Source organism: Ovis aries, chromosome 26 (assembly GCF_016772045.2).
Source record: "Ovis aries strain OAR_USU_Benz2616 breed Rambouillet chromosome 26, ARS-UI_Ramb_v3.0, whole genome shotgun sequence".
NCBI lineage: Eukaryota > Metazoa > Chordata > Mammalia > Artiodactyla > Bovidae > Ovis > Ovis aries.
Window position 1 is genome coordinate 26,344,393 of NC_056079.1, and position 18,395 is coordinate 26,362,787.

Below are 18,395 nucleotides of genomic sequence, written 5' to 3' on the forward strand. Positions count from 1 at the left end.
GATCATTACAGTAATATACACTACAACTTGTATGCTGCAGCATAGGTGATACTTTATGGAAATTTGATAACTTTAAATACTCATAACAGAAAAGAAAATTAATGAGCTAAGTATCTTGCTAAAATAGTTATTGTAGAGAATAAACCTAAGCATAGCCTCTTTCCCTCAAATATATCTAGAATACTGACTATATTCTTACTGTTATTTCGAAGATATTTATTATAAAGAAAGCAACTGAATTAGATAGTTGAGCCGTGTTAGATTTTCTCTTAAGTTCTTTTGTTCTCAATGTGCTCTAAAGAATTTTCGTTTGTATTAATGATAATTTCAAATCTGCTTGAAGGATGGCTTAAGAATTTAACTTCTAAATGGTCTTAAATGAACAGTTTATCATCTTTGGTCATATTTTACAGTGGTTAGAGTTTAAACTAATGATTGATAGCACATGAGATTTGTTTGTTCAGTTCAAAACGTTTTGGGGGAGTGAGGGCAATAACCCTTTTTCTTCCACCAAAACCTAACGCAAAAATCCAGCGTTTATACAATCGATCAAGTGAAGCGCTTCAAGCGATAACCCTGCATTTCTGCCTGCTTGAACCTTTTTCTCTTCTGTTTTTGGGCTGAAGTACCTCCTGTGAAACTTGGGTTCTGGGGCGCTAGGGTTTGAGAAACATCAACATGACATAGCTGTGGTGCTGTATTACAGCTTATATTTCATGTTCTACATACTTCACATGCTCTTTGCTGTGTTGAATTTTATTTGTAGTTTCTGAAGCAGTTGGCACATTTGAAATATTTTTTACTGGAATCTTGTTTTTTTTTTTTTACAGTTTACTTATTTAATTATTATACTAACTCTTTAATTTCTAAAGGTACATGGCTTGACTAAACTTTCTTAACATATTGTTTTTATTTAGATTGGATCACTGCTTTTCCCTTGAAGACTCAGATGATATGTTACAGGACTTTGGTCCACAAGCATTCCAGCTCTTATCTGCTGTGACCATCTTAGGAGGAAGGTTTGGCATTGGGATTCCAATTTTGTTTCTCCGAGGATCTGTAAGTCTTCTTTTACTCCCATTGTACTTATCTTCAGAGGTTTGCTGTTTTGTGATTATAGCTTTGGCTTTAGTTATCAGAAACTCAGAGTCATACTAAGTTCCAGGTCAGCACTGCTTTAATTACTTTTGACAAAACCTGGGTGTATCATTAAGAATGCTTCCAGGCTGTCTGTCTTAGTTTATTACATTGCAGTCGGATGAATCCCTAGGCTGGTCTTTTTTCGGGATAATTAAGAATAAGTTAACTTTCATTGTGTCAAGGGACAAGTAGAACAAATTTGTGTTTTTTGGTACCCTGAAAAGTAGTAAAATTTTTGAGCATAACTTAAAATTTTAGTGATCTTTTGTAAATGTCTCAGTTTACTTATGATATTTTGTTATATGTTTTTTCTTTCCTTCTGCTTTTTTTTATAAGAAGCATTTAAAATTCCTAGAAAGTTTTCTGTTTCTTAACTAATGAAAAAAATAGTTAACTCAGCTACTTGTTTTCTTTTGAGTGATTAGTGTGCCAGCATTATGCTAACAGCTGCAGGTACAAATATGAGTAGGTCATGACCCTTATAGCCAAGGAGCTTTTTCTGTAGTCCTTTTGTTTATGTGATTTTATTCCTGATTTACAAGTCTGTAAAGTTAAGTTTTATATATTGATATTGGTTGAAAAAAAAATAAGTGGGAGATAGAATCCTTTGCAATTGTATATAATTATTAAAAATATATTAAGAGTAGAGATTAAAATTCTCGCTTTGTATGTAGAATTCTGAAAATAATTTAGGTCAGCATTTATTTGTTAAATTCTTAAATACCTCATGTAAATATTTACTTTCTGAGTTTTTGTTCTGTTTGGAAAGAGAATTTTGAAGGTAGTCAGTTGTAAAATATTTTTAATGAAAGATTGAAAGCATGTTACCTTCAGGTACTGATATTTTTAGATTCTGAATGGAGTTTAAAATTTGATTTGATTTGATTTGAAATCTCATGGTAGAAGTGTTGCCTGAGGAGCTTGGACTAGCAACTATGAGTGCTGCAGTATTTTTTTATATAAAAGAATTCAAGTTGCAAGGAACAGATTAAATATAATTGAGATCTATGAAAATTTTTTGTCTCTGTCATCCTCAAATCCTGTGTATCCCAGCTGAATGTATAATTTATAAAAATTAGCCTTGTTTTAATTTGGTATAACCCAGCAGTATCCAGTATCAACAGATAAGTGGAAGTGGGCTCCTAGACAAACTTGAACCGGTCACAAGAGGGATCAGATTTCACCTATTATTTAAAAACCAAGTCAGACCACTTACACTGACAGTCTCTTCTGGGAGTCTACAAATTAAGAAGTTTATTCTTTGTGAAATTTTATATTACCCTTGCTAGATAAAGGTGTAAAACTTTTTCAAAAGTACCACTTAACGAAAATTTGTACACATTAACTACAGTGAAAATAAGGCAAGTTTTTTTTCTGTCTTATTTCAGAGATCTTGGCATCTACTGGGATATTATTTAAAAAATTATAATTGTATCTCCTTTGAGAATTTCGTGAATTGTCCACCTTACCTAATTTAGGAAAAATTGATATCTTTATAGATAATTTTTATCTCTGTGATAATTAAACACCTTAAAATTGAAACTCTTTGAGTTTATTTAAAGAGATATTTGTACATGTAAAACAAGTATTTCAGCTATACATGATTTTCCTCTGTTACCTAAGATGTTTACAAATAGTATAAATGATTTTTTGGGCCATCCAGGTGTTTGTGAATAGTTTGAAATTTTTAAAATTAATTTATTTATTCTAATTGGAGGCTAATTACTTTACAATACTGTAGTGGTTTTTGCCATACATTGACATGAATCAGCCATGGCAGTACATGTGTCCCCCATCCTGAACCCCCCTCCCACCTCCCTCCCCATCCCATCCTTTAGGGTTGTCCCAGTGCACTGGGAAATTTTGTTTTTAAAGCATAAGTTTTGTTGGAAAATGAATAGTAGAGATGTTGCCTAAGGAAATTTGTTTTAGGGGTCTAGCTCACCACATAAAGAGATTTCCAAAAATCTTTAAACACTTTGTGAATAGTATTAAGATATGCAGTTATCTTAATTTTACAGATTAGAAAACAGATACAGTGATTAATTTGCATAATTAGGAGATTAAGTGAAACCTCTTTCCTATTAAAGTGCTGAACCATATCATGGCTCCAGAATTCGAGAACACTTGATAAAAGATGCTTTGACTATATGCGGCCATTGAAAAACTATTGGTAGTTTTAATCACCCTTTTTAATTTTCAAGCTTTCTAGCAGGAGAGGGTTATCCATTTAATTTTCTGGACAGGTTATTTTATCAGATTGATATATATGCCTAGAGATAATTATCTTTATATTTTGGTTTGATTGTTCACATAGAATAGCAGTTCCAGAAATGACTTTTTTAAGACCTGAAATGGTAGCTGTGAACTTTGACTTGAAGGGACTGGAAAAGAAGCAAAAGGAAAAAATTAGTTAATATAGACAGAGACTATGAACTTTGTACTTTAAGAACACAGGAAATTAAAACCTCAGGAGTGAAGAGTTTATAATTTTTTTTTCTGCTAGTTATTAAACATCTTTGGTGTGTGTGTGTGTGTGTGTGTGTGTGTGTGTGTGTGTGTGTGTGTGTGGCTGTGCCTCAGGGGCGTGAGAGATCTTAGTTCCTCAACCAGGGATTGAACCTGTGCCCCAGGCAACACAAGTGCGGAGTCCTAGCCACTGGACCATCATGGAAGAACCTAAACATCTATTTTTGTGTGAGGCACTGTACTCTGTTTTGTGGGGAGTTCAAAGTGAAATCAGATGAAACTTATCATCCAGTATGGAAGATGTTACTTGAGAAGAAATAAGTATATTGCAGCATAGAAAGAGATGAGGAGCAAAGGGATAGGTTAAAGTATTATTCAGATTCTGAAGAGAGAGTGGTTGTTCATAGCTGCAAAACTAGAGTAGTTTTTCCATTTTGTGGACGCTAAGAGTAGATTGGTGTGCTCAGAGATGGATCAGGGGAAGAAGGCATGGAGGGGAATGTGGCATTCCTAGCAAGAAGAACCTCCACAACAAGCAACTGTGATTTTTTTAAAAGACGTTAATTCAGAGAAGTGGCAAGTTTGTTCTCTGTATCATGATAGCACGTGTGTGTGTTCAGTTACTCAGTCGTGTCTGACTCTTTATGACCCCATGGACTGTGGCCCACCAGGCTCCTCTGTCCGTGGGATTTCTCAGGCAAGAGTACGGGAGTGGTTTGACATTTTCTCCTCCAAGGGATCTTCCCAACCCAGGGGTCGAAAACTGTGTCTTCTGAGTCTCCTTTCATTGGCAGGTGGATCCTTTACCACTGAGCCACTTGGGAAGCCTGATAGTGGTTTAAAGATTGGGGATATGATTCTCTTTATTCTAACACACATCCATCTGTTAGTAGGTTTCCACATTCCTTGATGCATCATTTGGTACCCTGATTTTTCCAACCTGCTTTTTAAAGGGCAAGAATGGGTTGATAATTTCCATTTTTGAGATGTTGCCCCATAGACGTAAAGACTCTTATTGGAGAAAAACGATTGTTTAACTCTACCACCTTTTACACAATGGCTGATACAAAATCCCAGAAGTTAAATGAGCTGCCTCAGGTCTGCTTTGTATCAGAAGCAGGATGAATGACAGCTTTCCTAACTGCTGTTCTAGGGCTGTTTCTGTTTTATTATGCTGTTCACATGCAGTTTTAAATTTGTATTTTTAAGTTGAATGATCTAGAGGTACTGGAAGAAAGGTTTATGATTGGTTAGAATGTGTGTGTAAAATTGTGTGCTCTGTAAAAATCAGTGCCCAAGTCCCCATGTCCTCTATAGCAACTTTCTCATCCTTAGCAGTTTCCTTTGTCTGTGGGTTAACCTGGAAAATTAAGTTAACTCGAACATATACGTAATAAATGGAAGATGCCTTGCACAGAGGAAAAAACTGTTAGATATTTGTTGCTGAAAAGTATTCTGACTTTTCAGAAATGTTACTTGGGTAAGTTTGGATTTCTAGTTGAAAAAGGAATATGGTTCCTTTAAGACAAAATGCTCCGTGTGGAAGAGCAGAAATATTTTCTGTGTGGGGATTGCCATGGAAACAAGGCAGTGTAAATTTATTCCCACCATACACAGTATTCACAGTGATTATTGCTCATGAAAGGGGAAGAGACAGTTACCCCTACTGATGAGAAGAGCATCTTCTTACTTCATACTAGTAAATGTGTTCATTCACTTCACGCGTTCTGCTTATGAAAGGGAAGACTAGAGGAATGATTTTTAGAGTCCAGATTGCTAATAAGTACTAGTCAGGCAACTTAATACCTTTGGTGTTATTAGTTTGCAAGCAATAGAGTCTCCTACTATAAAAGTAAGCCCCCAGCAAGTGTAGAATGCCATTATAAGTGTTCCAGGAAAACTGACTAGATACTGAGTCAGGGCTTTTACTTTTATGTTAAGGAATGCAGGTTAAGTTAAAGGATCAGCTGTTAGCTCATAAAAAGAAAGTTAGTATTATGGAGCCAGGCTCTGTCCTGTCCTGGTTACTGACTTAATCTTCACAACATCCCCAAGAGATCGGAATTATTATTATATAGCAGCCAAGGAAATAGAAACACAGATAAGTAACCAACTTGCCCCATATCAAAAAGCTAGTAAGTACCTATGCATTGGGAAATGCTTGTGATTTTTATATGAAATTTCCTGCCATTTTCTTTTAAAGTAGAAAAGGAACACTCTTTGAAGTGTATTTTTTGTGAGTTAGGTATTCAGAGCAAGCAGGATGGGTATAAAAATTCGTGGGTTTTTAAAGCTGAAACTTAAGTATTAAAGCCAAAGAATCAGTATATGGTTTTGTGTTTTACTTCTCCTGTTTAATTAAATAAACACTTTAAGTTTTATTCCCAATTTCAGAATTCCCAGCGTCTTGAAGATAGATACCGCAGTCACAGTGTCTTTGGTACGGGCAAGGACCACACAGAGAATTGGTGGAAGGCTCTTTCCCGTCAACTCATCATTGAGGGATTCTTGGCAGAAGTTCCTGGGCATAGAAAATACGTAAAGATTTGCACCCTTACAGAAAAGGTAAACCATGCAGAAGTCTGCCTGTTTGATTTAATGTTCTCACTGTGCATTAAAAAGAGTCTTCTTGTGTTCAATAGGGTAGAAACTGGTTTGCTAAAGCCAAAACAGAATCTCCTCAGAGGCTTTTACTTCAAGCCAATGAACAGTTGTGTCCAAGGACATTTCTACCAAGGTTCATTTTTCATTTTTTCTTTTAAACTTTCAGGTTTTTATGATTCATTTTATGCCAGTTTGCAGGCACTGCATGGGGTAAAATGAATAAAGAGAATGATTTTTGCATGCCTCTTTTAGTCAGTTTGGAGGTGGCCATCAGTAGGGAGAATAAATCATAGAACACTCAGAAGGTATTCTTAGTGTATAGAAAGTAGTTGACTATAATATTTAGAAAGCTGCTTTCCTATTGATTAAAGAAGTATATAGCAAAGGGAACTATATTTGATATCTTGTAATAAAATGTAATGGTAAAGAATCAGGAAAGAAAAAGAATGTAGACATATACATATATATATATATACATATATATGTATGTATAACAGAATCACTTCACTTTACACCTGAAACTAACACAGTCTGGTAAATCAACTGTAATTAAAAATAAATAAAGAAACAGCATTGAGATCAGTATGAAAGAATCCATATCCCTTATTGCCTTCTTCTATACAGAAGATGGGAAAGGAATACATGTGTTTTTGCCTACTTACTTTTATACATTATTTATACATTTTTATAATTTTTATACATTATTGATCATACTTTTATACATTATATACTTTTATACATTATTAATCATTTTTCAGTTTTTTTTTCTTTTTTTAAAGAAATGAGATATAATTGACATGTAACACTGTGTAAGTTTGAGGTGTACAAGTATTGGTTTGATACATTTACATATTACACTATGATTATGGCAATAGTACATAACTCATTACTTGAACATAAATTTTCTGTGTAGAGAGCAAGTAAGATTTAGTCTCTTAGTGACTCTGAAGTTTATAATACAGTATTACTGACTAATCACAATGTAATATATTAGATTATCAGTTTTACTTTTAAAACTTAAAAAATTTAAAAAGCTTAAGCTCTCTTGGGGTGGCGGGGAATTGATTTAAAGAAATCATCAGTCCTAAAAGAGTAATATAATCTCATCTGCCTCTCTAAGAGTAGAGGTGTGATGATTCATGTATTAAATAATTACATTTTAACATTTGAGAAAATTTTATTACTTTTCAGTTCTAAAGCTGTGTCTTCAGGCACTGAGGAACATGTCTCTGATCAAGTACCAGTTGAATTAACTTCAGAGAAGGTTTGTTTTTGTTAAAGAGATGGTTCTTATTTATTTCATTCTTCATTGGTGCAATTTCTATTTTAATTTTTATTTCCATTTTATTTCCACTCAAAGAGGAAAACACCATATAGAGTAAGAGATAAAATTTGGAGAGAGAAATTATATGAACAGAATAAAATATGCAATATATGATTTCTGGAATTAATAGAAGTATTTGAGCAAGTAACTTTCTTTTTCTTTTACACCTACTTCATAACTCATTTGGTTTGGAGTCTTTTTTTTGTTAACGATTATGATACTTTTAGTTGATGGAAAAACAAGCTTGATTCCTGAATGTTCTCATTAAAGTTACACACACACACATTTTCTTGCTTTGTTTTGGATCTTAGGTAACTATTACAGATTAAATACTTATCCACAGGCAGACTTCCACTAATTAGAATACTAGGGTGATGGGGTGATGGACAAATGAATTAAATTTTCTGGTGAATTTTTTCTGCTTTCTTAAAGTATGCAGAATGTAATTAGATCATTTTTATGACTCTGGCTCTTTCTATGTCTCTAAGAATTCTTTAGATCACATGTTCTCTAGATTTGGAAGGAATAGGATATTACACTGTATTCCAACTGCCTTTAGAACATTAGAAATTGATAATTCATGAGCTTATTTTCAGCTGATTTCTTTGATGAGGTGTTTAGTCAGAGGAAAAATTATCATTGTAATATTTTGTATTTTATTTTCTGCATATTTAAAAGATTTTTTGAAACTTTTTTTTTAATGGATCTTTATATGTTTAAAAGCAGTTTAACTTGGATCAGATGTATTCTTACAAAGCACATGATAAAATTTCTTCTGGGAGAAACAGTCCTAAAAACAGGTACAGAATTCACATTTTTATTCTCTATAATCACTGTGTTAGCACTTTTTCTTTTCAAGAGAGAAAGCTCTATCAGATGTTGGGTTATTTCATTGGCAGAAGGAAGTTTAAACATAAGCCTCCAGTAATACAATTATTAAGGCAGACTTATAAAATTATAGTTTTAATATTAAGAGCTAACACTTCTGGGTATTATTGTTTGCCAGGCTTGTGCTAAATGCTAGTCTTTATAGAAGTAATATCTCATTTAATGCCTACAACAACCTATGAGTTAGCTACTATTATTTGTCCCTATTTTACAGTTGAAGAGACTTAAGGGTTAAGTTAACTAACTTGTCAGGAGCATAAATTAATAACAGAGGTGACTTTCAAATCTATATTTGTTAACCTTTAGCATCTATACACTATTTAATTATAATTTGTATGAAATATATATATTCCCACTTCATTTTCAAGAAAGATCTTATGGCAACATACAATGGTGGATATTAAGGTGATACACCTACTGTGCTTTCAAGCTTAATATTTGTCTTTTGACTTAATAAAAGTATGGAGAATGTACCGAATTATAGAAGGTCTGAAAATAGAGAATTTAAAAACTTGTGAGGACATGCGCACCAGTTAAGTGGACTACATTTGCATACATATTAAGTGAGAGAAAATGGTTTATTCTTTCAATGGTGTGCTCACTTCAATAATATTGCTTTGGAGCGTATAGAAACATTTACTGTATATAATACCAGTCTTCCACACCAAATGATTTCTTTTTAATTGGATATATGTCATATGTGATTACTGTGTTTCATGTAAGCAAAAGGTTTAAGGAGTGTGCAGAACAATAAACCCATTCAGTATGCTGAAGCATTTCTTTACTTAAACATTCCCTGTGACTTCTTGGTGCCACGGACTACCTTAGGCACTGGGGTTGGGTGGAGATTAATAGAGACGTAGTTGCTGGCCCTCTCAGAGTTTGTATTCTAGTGGGATATACAGATGAGGGAACAGAAAATTACAATCCAGAGCTGTGGCACTTTGGAAACACACTTTGGAAGTGACACTTGAGGCTTAAATAGAAGTTAAGTGAAATGAGGACATGCTCTCTAAGCAGTGGAATGGCTCACACATTAAAACCTGAAAGCAGGAGAGGATGACATGATTGAGGAGCTCAGGAGTTTGCTAGCAGTTCCCTGGGAGAGGGAAGCAAGGGAGTGGTGACATTTAAGACTGGAAAATTGAACAGGGTCTCGACTATCTGGTGGGCTTCCCAGGTGGCACAGTGGTGAAAATATCTGCCTGCCTATCAGGAGACGCGGGCTCGATCCCTGGGTCGGGAAGATCCCCTGGAGAAGGAAATGTCAACCTCCTCCAGTATTTTTGCCTGGAAAAGCCCTGGTAGGCTACAGTCAGTGGGGTTGAATAGATTTGGACACAACTGAGCGACTAAACTGGAGAAGGCGATGGCACCCCACTCCAGTGTTCTTGCCTGGAGAATCCCAGGGACGGGGAAGCCCGGTGGGCTGCCGTCTATGGGGTCACAGAGAGTCGGACACAACTGAAGCGACTTAGCAGCAGCTTAGCGGCACAGCGACTTAACAACAACAACAATAACAACAAGAATATCCAGTTCCTTTCAAGCACTCCATTTGATCATAAAGGCAGTTGGAGCCAAGGAAGGGTTTTAAGCAGGACAGTGACATAATCAAATATATGACTGAGAACAGGTGTTGACAAACATTTTCTATGAAGGATCAGATAAGAAGTATTTTAGGCTTTGAGGGCCAGGTGGGCTTCCCTGGTAGCTCAGCTGGTAAAGAATTTGCCTGCAATGCAAGAGACCCTGGTTTGATTCCTGAGTCGGGAAGAGCCCCTGGAGAAGGGATAGGCTACCCACTCCAGTATTCTTGGGCTTCCCTGGTGGCTCAGCTGGTAAAGAATCTCCCTGGAATGTGGGAGACCTGGGTTTGATCCCTGCGTTGGGAAGATCCCCTGGAGAAGGGAAAGGCTACCTACTCCAGTATTCTGGCCTGGAGAATTCCATGGACTGTATAGTGCATGGGGCTGCAAAGAGTCAGACACGATTGAGTGACTTTAACTTTTCACTTGGTCTCCGTCTCAACTACACAACTTTGCCATTATGGCTTCAAAGCAGCCATGGATGATATGAAAATGAATGAGCAGGGTTCTTTTCCAATAAAACTTTATTTAGGGACACCGAAATTTGAATTTCATTTAATTTTCACATGTCACAAAATGTTCTTCTTTTGATTTTTTTTTTAACCTTTAAAAATATGTACAGAAGCCATTCTTAGCTACAAACTTGGCCAGAACAGACAGATTTGGCCCGAGCACCCTAGCGTGTCGACCTGTGGTTGATGACTCTGGCTGTGGATGGTATGGATTGCAGGAGGAGCAGCATTGTAGAGACAAATAGAAAGCCTGTTGGTGTGCCGTTTGCAGGAGGTGATGGTAGATTAGTCGAGGGAAGTGGCAGTAGGCGTGGAGAGAAGAGATCTGTGAGATATTTAGGAGATGGAATTGTTAGGACTCAGCGACTGAAGATACGGGTTGATAAAAATAGAGGACTTGACTGTGATGCTTGGATTTCTGTCTTTGAGAGTAGGTTAAGTGCTGCCATTTCCTTCACTGAGCCTTGTAAGAGGAAGCCCTTCATGTGACATGAAGGGTTGTATGTTAGGGGATGAGGTTAACTTAGGAGTTCTAGTGATAGACAAACCCAGCTTTGAGATACCTGTGGAGTGGTCCAGTAGTTAATTTTAATGGACAGGCTTAGTGTACAGAATAACTATTATTTTAAATTTCATTTGAATTTTCATTAAAATAATACATGTGAATTTTTAAAAAGTCGATTGGCACTTAAAGACATATAACAAAGCATAAGTTCACACCCTTCTCAAACCCATGTTCTGTTTTATAGAAGCAATTGGCCTCCATATTTCTTTTTTTTTAAAAATGCCTTTTCAACATATATTTTATTTTTATTGTACATTTCTCTTTGAAAGGCTGAAAAAGTGGGGAAAAGGCTAAGATAGGGGGCTATTGTTTTCAGTCACTCATCTTTCCTTTTTTATAAAATGGATGTATTGTTGATTTACAATATAATTTGGAGAATTCCATGGACTGTATAGTCCATGGGGTCCCAAAGAGTCAGATACGGCTAAGCGACTTTCACTTTCACTTCCTTCAGGTGTACAGCATAGTGATTCTGTATTTTTACTGATTATACTCCATTAAAGTTATTACAAGATAATGGCTACAATTCCTTGTGCTTTACAATATATCCTTGTTGCTTATTTATTTTTAAACATAGTAGTTTGTAACTTTTAATCCCATTCTCCTAAATTAGCCCCTCCTCGCCTCCCTCTTCCCTTTGGTGTAAAACCTGTGACTTTTCCATATACATTCATTTTGTTAGTTTTTAGATTCCACATATAAGTGATATCATGGCTTCCCAGGTGGCACTAGTGGTAAGAACCCACCTGCCAATGCAGGGGACGTAAGAGACATGGGTTCAATTCCTGGGTTGGGAAGATTCCCTGGAGGAGGAAATGGCAACCCACTCCAGAGAATCCCATGGACAGAGGAGCCTGGCAAGCTTAGCACATAAGTGATATCATCCAGTATTTGCCTTTCTCTTCCTGACTTACTTCACCACAGATACTATCCTCTAGGTCCATCCATGCTGTTGCAGATAGCAGAATTTCCTTCTTTTTATGGCTGAGTAATAGTCCATTGTATATCTGTACACCACATCTTTTTTATCCATTCATCTGTTGATGAATGCACTTGGGTTGCTTCCATATCTTGGCTGTTATAAATAGTGAACACTGGCATCTATGTAGCTTTGAATTAGTGTGTTTGCTTTTTTCTGGCTGTGTACCTAGTCGTGGAATTGCTGGATCATATGGCAACTCTTAAGTTTTTTGAGTGACCTCCATACCGTTTTCCGTAGTGGCTGCACCAGTTTACATTCTCACCAGCATTATACAAGGATTTCCTTTTCTCTGCATCCTCTTCAACATGTGTTATTCATAGACTTTTGATGATAGCCATTCTGACAGGTGTGAGGTTGCCTGCATGTTTCTGACATGCCTGGATTACTGTTTTTTGACTTAATTAATTTTAGAAATTTTCTGTTTATATTCTGTAATGGTAAACTAAAGGCTTGTTTCCCATTTCCACTTCCCTCGTTTCCTTACTTTCAATCCCTTTGCCTCCCTGGAACAAAATTATATTTCAAGTTTTGGTCATATAAATAATTTGTTTTTATTATATATGCTCAAATACAGTATAGTAAGGCAAACTGTGTTATTATGACCACCGCTCCCTTAATTATCTTCTTTGTTTTCTTGATTTTCAATGTTCCTATTACTAATTTTTAATTTATCCTATTTTCAGCCTGTTTTCATTTGTTTATTTTCTTGGAGAGTTCCTCGCCTTTGTATCCTTTCCTATCTAATGAGAAGCTTCTCTGTTGGGTCATTTGGTAAAGAATCTGCCTGCAATATGGAAGACCTGGGTTTGATCTCTGGGTTGGGAAGATCCCCTGGAGAAGGGAAAGGCTGCCCATTCCAGTATTCTTGCCTTTGGAGAATCCCATGGACAAAGGAGCCTGGTGGACTGCAGTCCATGGGCTCATAAAGAGTCAGACACGACTGAGCAACTAACGCATCTAGTGAGATTTTAGTTTTAGTTATCAAAATTTTAATTTCTAAGAACCATTTCTCATTCTCTGTCTTCTTTGTTGATCCATGTGTAGCAGTCTTTTCTTGATTCACAGGTATAGGATCTTCAGTTACCTCTTTGATGATATTCATCATATATTTTGAATTTTCTTCTGTGCACTTTCTTTTTCTAATTTTATTAACTTTTGGCTGTGCTAGGTCTTTGTTGCTGCAGAGGCTTTTCTCTTGCTGCAGCGAGTGGGGGCTTCTCTCTAGTTGTGGTGTGCGAGCATCTCGTTGCAGAGCACGGGCTCTGCACTAGAGCATAGGCCCAATTAGCTGTGGCACATGGGCTTAGTTGTTCCACGTCATGTGAGACCTTCTCAGACCAGGGATCAAACCCATGACACCTGCCTTGGCAGGCAGATTCTTTAACACTGAGCCACCAGGGAAGCCCTTCTGTACACTTGTTATAGCATTCATAGGGAAAATGTCTTCTATCAAATATTTTCCACATATATTTCTGCTTCCGGGGTATATTAGCCAGAATTTTGCCAGTGTATATGATAATAACATTTTTCTGAGAATTATTTTAAAGTAACAGTTTTCAAATAGTCCATTAGTATAAAGATTTCCATAAATACTAAGATAAAAGTAAATATATTACTTCAAACAAATTTATAATTGTCTTGAGTAATCTGATATGACTAATTCTTTGAACTGGAGTTGTCTTTCCTCATGTTCAAATCTGTTTTAGTGATAGGATCTGATAATTATAAAATTGTAGATATTGAGCCCTTGCAACTGGGAAATTTATAAGCATTTCTTAAATATCAAGCGTGTTCTTCTCTTTCACCCCTAAAAGCAGAAATTTGTTTAACTTTGACATCTTTTACGTATGCTATTCTATACAATTTCATTTTTATAACTTTTCCTCTTTATAAGTAATTTATCAGTGAGAAATGCCTCTTGTAGAAGTTGGTGTTCTGTCTAATGTGCTGCCTAACACCTTTCATATATTTGCTAATTGGGTGTTTTGAAGTCTTCTTTTAAGGAGTCAAAGGCAAAATTACACCTTCTGGCTTATTTTTGTTAGTTTGATTTTGAAGAAAATTGTCAATAATTAAATCCATGCTAATTTTCCTCAGCAACCAAAAATTATTATAATTTATTAACAGTGCTATCACAAGAAGGATTATAGATTGTATTCCTCTTGGTTTAAAAACATCTTATTTTACTTTGATGTAGATAAGGAGTATTTTCTTTCAAAGAATTTGATTGAGGAGGAGGAGGAGGCAAATGCTATTCTTAATTATACCAATTTTGTGATGAACTCAGATTACAGTTTTATCTTTACCTTTTTGTATGTATTTGATCCGGAATGTTTAAAATCTAGGCTGTCATTTAAGTAACAGTCACTTTACTGGTATTACGACATACAAGTGTTAATAGTGATTTGGAAAGATATTCTCATTTGGAAGGCAAAATAGAAAGTGAACTTGGAGAAAGAAAACCTTTTGTTATTAATTTTCTTTTCATTGTTTTAGCACCATAGTGTCATCACCAGGAAAATATTACAAGTCCTCAGAACCTGTTACTTCCACTCAAGAGCAGGAGACTCAGGTATGGCTTTTGTAGAGACACAGTTAGTTTTTGAGAAGATAGTTATGAATCTAAGGATGCTTTAAATTCTCTTGCCAGTATTTTAAAAATTGTTCTTTAACAAAGAGGCTAAGATACAGTTCAGTTTATTTTTTCATCCTAGGAGGAAATGTAATATCTGAAACTCTGAAATAAGGGACTGGATATTTCTAAGCTCATTTGAACAGATGTTGTTTATTTGCTTTTTGTTCAGACTGCATTATATGGCGAATTGGTAGCAGCTAGGCAGAAACATGCCAATACAATGGATGTTCCTCCGGCTATTCTGGCAACAAATAAAATATTGGTGGATATGGCCAAAATCAGGTAAACTATCTACATATTTTAACTTATTTTCTTCTAACATAATAGATTTGTAAAATATATCATTAAGTGATATCATGACTATGGCTCCAGCAGTCACACCTGAGAAGTGGTTCCCAAATCTCCCATGTTGATGCCAGTGATCTCTTCACTGAGCTTTAGTCCTACATTTCTACATGAAACCAGCTGTTTTCAGCAGTCAGATCCAGGATATATTATAAAATCTTAACACATTACCCACCAACCCCCCATATGTACGTGCATTTCATGCAAATACCAGAACTCTACTTTCTGAATTCCTTAATTTTGTTAGTCATACTATCATGTTCCTCATCACGCCTCTTTAATACCTCTGATATTACTTTTACTCTTCTAATATATAGCCCCGACTTTTATTATATAGTATTTAGACTTTTTCGCTTAATTGTTCCTTGTGTAACCCGTTTATGCTTTTCTTCATTTTTTTCAGTGACAGCATGGTAGTTCAGACCATTACCCTTGTACTATTGCAAAAGCCTCTAATTAGTTTCTCTTTCATCAGTCTCTCTCTCTATCTCATCTGATATATGAATAACAAATTAATCTTTCTTTACCATGCTTTACTTTTGTTTAACTAGTTTCTCAGTCTTAACTTAAAAGAAAGTGAAAGTGAAGTCACTCAGTCGTGTCTGACTCTTTGCGACCCCATGGACTGTAGCCCGCCAGGCTCCTCCATCCATGGGATGTTCTAGGCAAGAATACTGGACTGGGTTGCCATTTCCTTCTCCAGGGGGTCTTCCTGACCCAGGATCAAACCCAGGTCTCCCGCATTGCAGGCATACTCTTTACCATCTGAGCCACCAGGGGAATTTAATATAATTTCAACAAATCACTTACAGCTTAAAGGATTATCTGCGCAATTTACAGATTTAGGATTGGTGACCATCAAGTAGGATTTGTTCCCTCTCTACAAAAAAGAAGCAAATATCATGGTTCTTCTGAAAGCATATAAATACAGTTCACAAAAGAGGCTCTTAAAATATTTACTGTATTAAATGAGCCTTTGGGTTATTTTGAAGTTTCAAGGCTGCATCTTAACTTATTTAACTCACAATTCAAGGCCTTTCATTTATAGACTTAAACCTACTTTTCCATCTGAGTCACAGAATTTTGATGCTTTAACTTACCTAGGTTGTTCAGCATTTGTTTAAGTCTCCTTTTTAGCTTCCATATACATATTTACAGTGTTGCTTCTGCTTTGTAGTTCCCTTGATTCCCCAAAACTCCTTTTAGGAAATCCTTTAAGATCTGACAGTATTATTTACTCCATGAAGCCCTCTATGTTCTTATCATCAAAGTGATTCTTCTCTCTGGAATTCATAAAGGACTTTTAAATGTAAATTTAAAAGATGATTCTGTGGCACTTACTATATCATGCTTTATTTATGGTTTTGTTTTTATTGGTATTCATGTATTGTGTCCTCTAGCTTTTAAACTCTGATAAAGGTGTTACATTCTTCATCTTTTTGTGTTTTCCAAAGCAACTAGTGCAATGCTTAATAATCAGGTGGTCAATAAATGTTTAGAAGAAATTATTTCCAAAGAATCTCGTTGCTTGGTAATTGTACTCATCTTTTAGTCTTCCTTTTCAAAAATTGTTTCTGTTTCTAAATTTCATCCAAGAGATGTTACTTTAGGGAAGAATTTTCTAATAATATTACATAGTACATGTATTATATAATAATTATTTCATTAAAAATACATACTCAAAGGCCACATTGTAATATTAAGTAAAGATATTTAAAGGAAAAATAGTCATCATTAGATTGGCAGATTTTTAGAGAGAAGACATCAGACAGTTTCTTCATATTGGACACAATAAGAAGTATTGAAAGCCTGAAGTAGTTAGCAAGTTTATTGCTACAGGTAAAAACTTTGGAAATAATGAATGAAATTTTCTTCTGAGTTTCTTAGCCTTCTCAGTTCAGTTCAGTCCAGTCCCGTCCCTCAGTCGCGTCCAACTCTTTGCGACCCCATGAATCGCAGCACGCCTGGCCTCCCTGTCCATCACCAATTCCCAGAGTTCACTCAGACTCAGGTCCATTGAGTCAGTGATGCCATCCAGCCATCTCATCCTCTGTTGTCCCCTTCTTCTCCTGCCCGCAATCCCTCCCAGCATCAGAGTCTTTTCCAATGAGTCAGCTCTTCACATGAGGTGGCCAAAGTACTGGAGTTTCAGCTTTAGCATCATTCCTTCCAAAGAAATCCCAGGGCTGATCTTTAGAATGGACTGGTTGGATCTCCTTGCAGTCCAAGGGACTCTCAAGAGTCTTCTCCAACACCACAGTTCAAAAGCATCAATTCTTTAGAACTCAGCTTTCTTCACAGTCCAACTCTTACATCCATACATGATTACTGGAAAACCATAGCCTTGACTAGATGGACCTTTGTTGGCAAAGTAATGTCTTTGCTTTTGAATATGCTATCTACGTTGGTCATAACTTTCCTTTCAAGGAGTAAGCGTCTTTTAATTTCATGGCTGCAGTCACCATCTGCAGTGATTTTGGAGCCCCCAAAATAAAGTCTGACACTGTTTCCACTGTTTCCCATCTATTTCCCATGAAGTGATGGGATCGGATGCCATGATCTTCGTTTTCTGAATGTTGAGCTTTAAGCCAACTTTTTCCACTCTCCTCTTTCACTTTCCTCAAAAGGCTTTTTAGTTCCTCTTCACTTTCTGCCATAAGGGTGGTGTCATTTGCATATCTGAGGTTATTGATATTTCTCCCAGCAATCTTGATTCCAGCTTGTGCTTCTTCCAGCCCAGCGTTTCTCATGATGTACTCTGCATATAAGTTAATAAGCAGGGTGACAATATACAGCCTTGACATACTCCTTTTCCTATTTGGAACCAGTCTGTTGTTCCATGTCCAGTTATAACTGTTGCTTCCTGACCTGCATATAGGTTTCTCAAGAGGCAGGTCAGGTGGTCTTAGCCTTTTAGTTGTCCTCTAAGACTCAAAACCTGATTACTTGTTTTATACATAGTTTTTGGTTTCTGGAACAAACATTAATACATGTTTAATGAATGTCAGTATGAAGCTAAATATCTATCAGCTTTGTTGCTGGTGTAGTAATGTTTCAGTGGTTTCTTGACTTTTTAATTTTTTAAAATGATAGACCTACTACAGTTGAAAATGTGAAAAGGATTGATGGTGTTTCTGAAGGCAAAGCTGTGATGTTGGCCCCTCTGTTGGAAGTCATCAGACGTTTCTGTCAAATAAATAGTGTTCAGGTAAAATACTGTGGTTTGCTGGAGCTCTGAGAGAATAAACTTGTTTTGATGATTTCAAAACATGCTGCAAAAGCAGCATTTTCTCCCTTCATTTTAATTTCTGGACACTTAGAAAATGAATTTGGAGAGTTTCTTTA

The 18,395-nt window shown here is 36.0% G+C and overlaps 1 protein-coding gene across 16 annotated transcripts in view; it reads left to right on the plus strand.

Annotated features, from left to right (window-relative positions):
* Positions 1–18,395, plus strand: part of WRN (WRN RecQ like helicase) — a 113,045-nt gene that overhangs the window by 83,501 nt on the left and 11,149 nt on the right. For 9 of the 16 annotated variants that reach the window (XM_060407122.1, XM_042241444.2, XM_060407112.1 and 6 more), the window contains 8 exons: positions 918–1,059; positions 6,004–6,174; positions 6,252–6,346; positions 7,405–7,477; positions 8,261–8,337; positions 14,567–14,642; positions 14,875–14,987; positions 18,144–18,258. In XM_060407122.1, the coding sequence (XP_060263105.1) occupies positions 918–1,059; positions 6,004–6,174; positions 6,252–6,346; positions 7,405–7,477; positions 8,261–8,337; positions 14,567–14,642; positions 14,875–14,987; positions 18,144–18,258 (862 nt within the window). The remainder of the gene's footprint in view (positions 1–917; positions 1,060–6,003; positions 6,175–6,251; positions 6,347–7,404; positions 7,478–8,260; positions 8,338–14,566; positions 14,643–14,874; positions 14,988–18,143; positions 18,259–18,395) is intronic. The other 7 variants (XM_042241446.2, XM_060407114.1, XM_042241447.2 and 4 more) reach the window with 1 other exon arrangement.